At 34.5% G+C, this 7529-nt stretch overlaps 1 protein-coding gene across 2 annotated transcripts in view; it reads left to right on the top strand.

The window, feature by feature from the left end:
• Nucleotides 1-655: 655 nt before the first annotated feature.
• The window catches only part of LOC126979890 (pseudouridylate synthase RPUSD2), a 469930-nt gene continuing 463056 nt past the window's right edge, over nt 656-7529 (top strand). Inside the window, exon 1 of one of the 2 annotated variants that reach the window (XM_050829463.1) lies at nt 656-882. In XM_050829463.1, coding sequence (XP_050685420.1) covers nt 676-882 — 207 coding nt within the window. In that variant the 5' untranslated portion in view covers nt 656-675. The remainder of the gene's footprint in view (nt 883-7529) is intronic. The other variant, XM_050829464.1, reaches the window with a different exon arrangement.

Here is a 7529-nt window from a genome sequence, read left to right as displayed (position 1 = left end):
ATTTCTTAAGTTCTGTTGTCCCGTTAAAAATAGTGTTTAATGTACAATAATTATTTTTTGCAACAGTGCATTTTTTGTGTGCTCCCTAAAAATCTTAAGGTTTCTTTATCTATGGCAGCTAGACTGTCGGACTACTTTTGTCATATTATGACATTCATCCTAAATGACATTGACAAACAGCTGGTAAACACAAGCATTGTGAGTTGTGAGCGGTAAATATTCTAACCTCTAATTTTGTTTGGTTTTGTGTATTCAGTTTCAATTTGTGTTTCTAATTACTTTCTGTGTAAAAAATCTAGTGAATTTGTGTTAAACTGTTGCGTGTGAGGTTAAAATAGTAGTGTACTATTTTTTTAAATAATATAAACTTTTTTTCGGCCATAGCAAGTTGTTTATTTATCTAGACTTAGTATTAATCATAGCAAATACATTAAAATATCATAATAAATAGTATTATGCATATTTCTGATATAAAATTAAAATTTTACACAAGCATTTAGCAGATTTTCTTGCCTAAGTCATAACTCACTTATGAATAAATATTTTAAAGCTTTAAATAAAATTTATTCATACATTTTGAAAACAAAAATATCTTTTCTAAAATTTTCTAATATGTCTAATAGTAATCTTAAGGTAATGAATGATTTGAAAGTTGAACATCTACCTGTGAAAAAAATGAAAATGGAAGTGAACGAGCCTCTTACTCGCACAGTGGCTACAATGTGTGGTGCTTGGAGACCTGATGAAGTAGATGGTGGACTGATATTTGTTTTTAAGGAGAGAGTGGAAGCTTTGAGTCCTAACCCAGGTCAGGAATCTGACTTTCCGGAGAATATTGAGGACTTCTGGGAAGCAAGCTTTTGTGATGGTGTAACAATAAAGGTAAATTACTTTTTTTATACTATATATAATACTTTTAATTATCAGTATTATTTTAAGATGTTTCCTTAATTACAAGTTAAAATATTAAAGCATAACTAATTAATACTTTAAACCAAATGTTATGTGGCTAGCAATAGACAAGTTAATTTCTAAAAATTAATGAATGCTGTCTTATTTTATAAGTAGGAAATCCTTACACCATAGTTGGCATTTTCTTGCTGCATAGCAACTATTAAATTAATAACTTTGAAAGGAGTTATACTTCGGTTTTACTTAATAAGCGCCATCTGTGTTTTTTTGATAAACCTTCTTGGAATAAAATGAAAAGAAACTCAGTATGTGATCCGAGATTGGTAATACTTTAGAGGCAACCAACAAGATGGCGCTTTAATGGTAACACGAATATTTTTCTAGTTATTCTGAGTTTATTATTATATGCTTAAATAATTTATGTCAGTCAGTCACTATTTATAAAGAATAATTATTTTAGAAATATTCTTGATTAAATTCAATTAAGTAGATTTTATAAAATATTAGGTACATACTTAAGTGCCTATTTAATTATGCCGTACGAAAGACGGAAATAATAATATTATTTAATATACAATATCAGTTAATTGGTTGAATAAAAAACCAAGGAAAATGTAAATACTACGTAAGAAGAGGCGGGATTGCCTCAGTAAAAATTGAAATTTAGTTTAGTATTAAACACGCAGTCATTTGACAAAAGTTTGAAATATTAGTAATAACTGGTAATCGCGATTGGCCACGAAGTATAATTTGACTTAGTTTGAAACTTTTGATTTCTATTAACGGCCGTTTTCAATAACGTATCTTTAGTTACGGATACATTGCTGTCACCGTATAATGACAAGATCTTATCATAGCTATGTCTAATATAGTTATAGTCCAATGCTTTATGTCGATAGGTTATTGAAATGTAAGTAAGCCTAAAACGATAGATTTGTCTACCTCTAGTAAGTTAAACTAAGGATTGATAGGTAATAACCTAAAACAGCCTCTTGTCGTCATCTGTCAAGCTGTGATTGACTGCACGTTTCATACAATGACTGTAAGACTACCAATCGTATTACATTCAAAGGCACAACCGTTCGTATAAGGTACGCAAGATGTTTCGGGGAATAGCGCGAATCGCAAGAAATATTTACCCCGGTCACTTTATGATTTCATTTAATGTTGAATTCCGGCAAGACATCTCTTAAACTTCTGTTATTGCAGAACCACAGGAGTACGACAAGAGTGTTGCCGCCGGGCTATTCGCTCTATTTAAAACCTAGGTCCTAAAAATATGAGCAAACATTCTAATCGTCGCAGTGAAACAGGGCAATACTGAACTTGCCGCTTTTCCAACCATAGCCATAAACTGCAGTTAAATAGAGCAGGACATTATCAAAATCGGCCTGAACAAGATCAGGATGACCGACAAGTTTATTTATTTATTTATAGCTTTATTTCCTTACATCTATACATTAAGATATTTACTTATAAATTGTATTTGTTAGTATGTGTTAGTATTTCACTGTTTTAATTAAAAATACCAATTTTGTTAGTATAATTAGTTATTAATTTCGACATAAGGACCGCCTTTAGCGGTAAAAGCCTCCTCCATTGATTTCCACTTGTTCCTGTCTCTTGCAATTCTTGTCCACATCTTTCCAGTTGTTTCTACTATGTCATCGCTCCATCTCCTATTAGGCCTGCCTCGATTTCGTTTCCTATTTATAGGGTACCAGTTCGTTACTACTTTGGACCATCTTTCGTCTTTTGTTCTTTGTATATGACCGACTAGTATTACAATATAAATAATCTAATATAAAACTACGTTGAAAGCCCGCTGTGCTCCACACGACGCATTATTTCGTAAAAGCTTTAGCGGACACAGACCAATTGTTTCCCTAATGTAAACGTACAACTCGGTCGTTCATTCAGCCATTTATATTAGGTACCAGTATATGCTTATTATATAAAATTAATAATAGATTTTTCAAATACTGGCTGATAGAAAAACAATGTTAAAGTTTTTTTTTACAAATTATAAGTATTTTATTAAATATGTCAGTCTGCAACAGACCTACCTGATGTTGCTTTTGCAATAAATAATTAATTGTATGTAATAGGATTACTCAATAAATATAATATTTATTTTTTATCATTCGTAGAGAAACAAAACGCTAAACAGTCTTATATACTTACAATTAAATAATACATACTTTATATATTAGTTACTTTTTCTACACCCATGCTTTAAATTTTCTATTAAAGATTCTGAAACAGTTAGCTTATTACCAACATTAAAACACCCAATGTCGTAATAAACCATTTTTATTGAAAAAATGAGCGATTCAAGTTTTGACAGCACACCGCCGGATATTTAAAACACTGCAAAAGAACAAAATATTCAAGTGAATTTTAATAATTGCACTATACAAAATGTAAATTACTACTAAAATAAATAATTCTTGCGTTTATTTGTATATAATCAGTAATGGATGATATTAGGTTACTACTAGGACGGCTGGCTGTTTTAATGTTAGCAGTAATCAACCTGTTTCAGAATCTTTTAAAGGAATTATATTCTGGGTGTAGATAAAGTCTTGTATGCAACTGTTGATAATTAGGTATTAAAACACTCATGTCATACTATTATCTCTCTCGGCTTCGCCTCGTGTGATAAACCCACATTCGTGTTTTAATACCCCTTATTACACAACAGTTGCATAAATAACTATAAAACTAAATTCAATTATTAAAACATCTGAATAAAGTACGCCGCCGTTCGAATCTTTACCTGAGGGCCTACTGTTAGAAATGTTCATAAACTGAGACCGAAATATCCAATGAACGAATACAATCATATTTCAATTTCTAAATTAATTTGAAATGAAATGAAATAATGAAGTCTGGAATTGAACTAGGCCCTATATCTATGAGCTGGTGTTCTTATTTTGTATTTAATGTCTCGGGTAAACAGTTTTCTTATAGGTGACAATTCGATCTAAGTATTATCTAACGACAAAACTATCTATGTTGTAGAGTACTTTAGCCCTGTGACACCAATCACAGCTCATTTAACCCTGATATACTAAAAGATTGTACGTGTGGTTTCGCACCAGAATAGCACCACCCCATCTCGTCATGGGTGTCAGCATCCTTCCGAGAGAGCATCACCATCTACTTCGATCGCCAACCCGCTTACCAAGCGTGGCTATAACGGCAAAACCCCCCCCAAAACGAAAAATGACAGACACTGTAAAGCCCCCAGTCCCCGGCGGCCCCGCTCGTGGTGGCCACGGTGCTAAGAAGACCCGGGTTCAGCAAGGCTGTGTTGGAAGGTCCCGACAAGATAGATCAATGATCTGGTCAAGACCGCATAGTTTTCTTTTTAAATAAGGTAAGAGACGAGTAAGATGTTCAGCTGATGGTAATTGATACGCCCTGCCCATTACAATGCAGTATCGCTCAGGATTATTGATAAATCCAAAAATTCTGAGCAGCACTAAAACTGCGCTCGTCGCCTTGAGACTAATAATAAGATGTCAAGTCTCATTTACCTAGCCGGCATCGGGTGCAAATGAGCCTCCCACTGCTAAGGTGGTTGGATGAGGGCAGCGCAGGACCGATCGTCATGGCCATCTCTAGGTACGCCTTTGTCCAGCAGTGGACGTCTTTCGGTTCATATGGTAATGCATTGAGATGTTATCTAGCGCCTGTGGTTGTAAATATTTACTTAGGTAGTTTGAATTTTATCTCATAGACCGGCAAGACACTTCTCGATCGGTAATGCGGTAACGTCCATAGGAGGCTGGCTTATTACGTTCCATCACACGAGCCACTTGCCCATTTCCCTGTTCAAAAACCATCTAACAATAAAAACGAAACCAACTACTCTCGCGAAGCGGAACTAAAAAAATATGCGATCATTATTTTATCGTAGTTGAGTTCGCAGATAAAATGTTCCGCCGAGCGCGAATTCTCGATTCGTTTGTCGTGAAAATCTTTGATTGTGGAATGATGTTGATTCTCGTTACGGTGATCGACCGGCTTCGGATCAGACAGAGCGCTCCACTGAATAATATTCAGCGAGGTCCTTTGTGCCAGTCTGATTCGATTCTTTTTAACTCTGATTTGAATGCGAGTAAGAACTCGCGCTGATTAATCCTTGCTCTTAGTGCGAAGTTATCAGTGTGATCAATAAGTTGTTTATATATATTTATATATATAATGTTCTTGAATATATTTGTATATATAATAACCGAGTTTAGGCTCATCATACACCTAAGTCACCGATATAGCCCAAACGATTAAGAAACTGAAGTGGTAGTAGGCAGGGCACATAGTTTTACGGACAGATGGCCGTTGGGGCAGTAAAATCCTCGAATGGCGACCACGTCCCGGAAGACGCAGTGTTGGAAGGCCCCCTCAGGATGGACCGACGATCTGGTCAGAATCGCCGAAATACGCTGGATAAAGACCGATCGTCGTGGAAATCTTTGGGGGAGGCCTTTGTCCAGCAGTGGACGTCTTCCGGCTGATGATGATACACTTATTGGTCCAGTATTGCCACTGACTTATTCTGCGGTATTTCCAGGATAATTAAAGTTGAGCACCTTCAAAACAAGCAGATATACCCAGCTAAATGGCCGTTTGTGTGAGGGTAGCGGTAATAACTTAGCATCAGGAGACTCGTATGTTCGTTTGTCCTCCTTGTCCGAAATAAAGTATGTGCGTGTAACCTTTACTCGCAATCGAAGTAAAACTTAATAATACTTAACCTAAAGAATAATTAACTGATACATACATATATTAAATTATACCTTTATATACGTTAAATGAAGCCGTGTTACCAACAAAGCACTCACGTATTACTGAAGAGCTAGGAGCATTGTTAGATTTTTTTTGCGGAAACGCTGACGACATATTTGAGCAAAGTTGGCATATTCTCTACCTAAAATAACAAAATGCTTTATTAATATGATATATTAATATTCTTTTATCAAGTGATATTTTATATATATTTTAAAGAATGCTATAATGTTATGTTTTAATATTATTATTGTTCAAAATATAAACACGTACTTTAGAAGTCTATATATATATATATATATATAGATATTATCAGGTTCTTGATTTTCTCTTTTATTCTTATTATATACAATTTTCACTCATTAAATAAAATAATTGATGATAAGAAATTGAAGTTTAAATTAGTATTAGCACATATCAATATAATGTTGTTATTGAATATTAACAAATATGGCTGTATGGGCTCGAACCCATTGCCTGTCCTAATAATGGGCGAAAAAACAAATTAGCGAATGTCGCAAATGTCAGAAAATTTCTGAAAACATATATATTATTTATTGCAATGGTAGTAATAAATAAACAAATTATACACCTGGAGATTTTTAAAAAATATTACTGAACAATTTGAAATATTTATTGCAACCATTAAATTATAATGGCTTAAAAATTCTTTCAATTGACTTTTGTACTGAGCGTTACTTCCGTCAGAAAGAAATTATGAGTTACCCCCAAGTCGCGCCTACAGAAGTTTTACTTCAAAAACGAGCTAGAGCTGAATGAAGGTCAGATGATAGAGAAGTGAAAAATCTTACAAATACGATGTTAATACTAAGACATACAGCTGCACTCACCGAGTGAGTCTCTTTAGTCGACTCAAGCAGGCAATACATAGACGAGCGTGGTGACTTAGTTTCATTCAATACCCACAAAAGAAAATGATCGACGTTTGAATTATACATATCAAAAAAAATTCGGGTGATACTGCTAGTGGGTTGAGGCGAAAAGTCTGATCCAGATAAAAATAAAGCTAATTCCCAGTAATCTTTTACCTGTCATGAGATGTGGAGTAATGATCATCATGGCAGAAGGCATCAAGAATACTTCTCAGTCTGAAGCATTGAGTTTCACTGTATTCCAGTTCCTACCAATAGCCTACCCTTCCGCTCACCGCTCGGTTTCAACGCTGATGTTTTTCAGAATTGCAATCTAGAGTCTGATAAGATTTATTTTTATGATTTTCTAAAGCTTTGTTTTGAAGTGGTTTTGCGTTTGGACATAATATTAAGAAATGATAGGAAAAACATTAGATTGACTTAGTATTTTATAAATAAGTTGGGCATATGAACAAGTGGCTCATCATCGAAACGAGAAGCCCATGGAAATTGGAATGTTAGAGATCGAGATATATTTTGGTGACCTCTGATCCTCTAAGTCTAATAGTTCCTCAGTTGTATTGGTTCTGGTATACTTCAACCAACAAAATAATCCTATATAGGACCTAGGCGTACATCCCATGATCGGAGACAGAAAATGTCAATAAAAGAAAGTTTGTATAATAGCTGTAGTGTATTGACATCTAGTCTGAACAGAGTATGTGTTAACAATCATTGTCACTGTCATGACATCGAAACGTACATTATTTTTTATGATTTTTATTTTATGAAAATAAGGGTCGAGACGAGCAGGACGTACAGTTGATGGTAACTGATGACTTGCCCATTACAATAAAGTGCCGCTCAGGATTCTTGAAAAACTAAAAAAATCTGAGCGTCACTACAATAATTGCGCTCGTCACCTTGAGACATAAGATGTTAAGTATCATC

The sequence above is a fragment of the Leptidea sinapis genome, chromosome 4, assembly GCF_905404315.1.
Source record: "Leptidea sinapis chromosome 4, ilLepSina1.1, whole genome shotgun sequence".
NCBI lineage: Eukaryota > Metazoa > Arthropoda > Insecta > Lepidoptera > Pieridae > Leptidea > Leptidea sinapis.
Note: the sequence above shows the minus strand (reverse complement) of the source record. Positions and strands in the feature narration are given on the sequence as shown.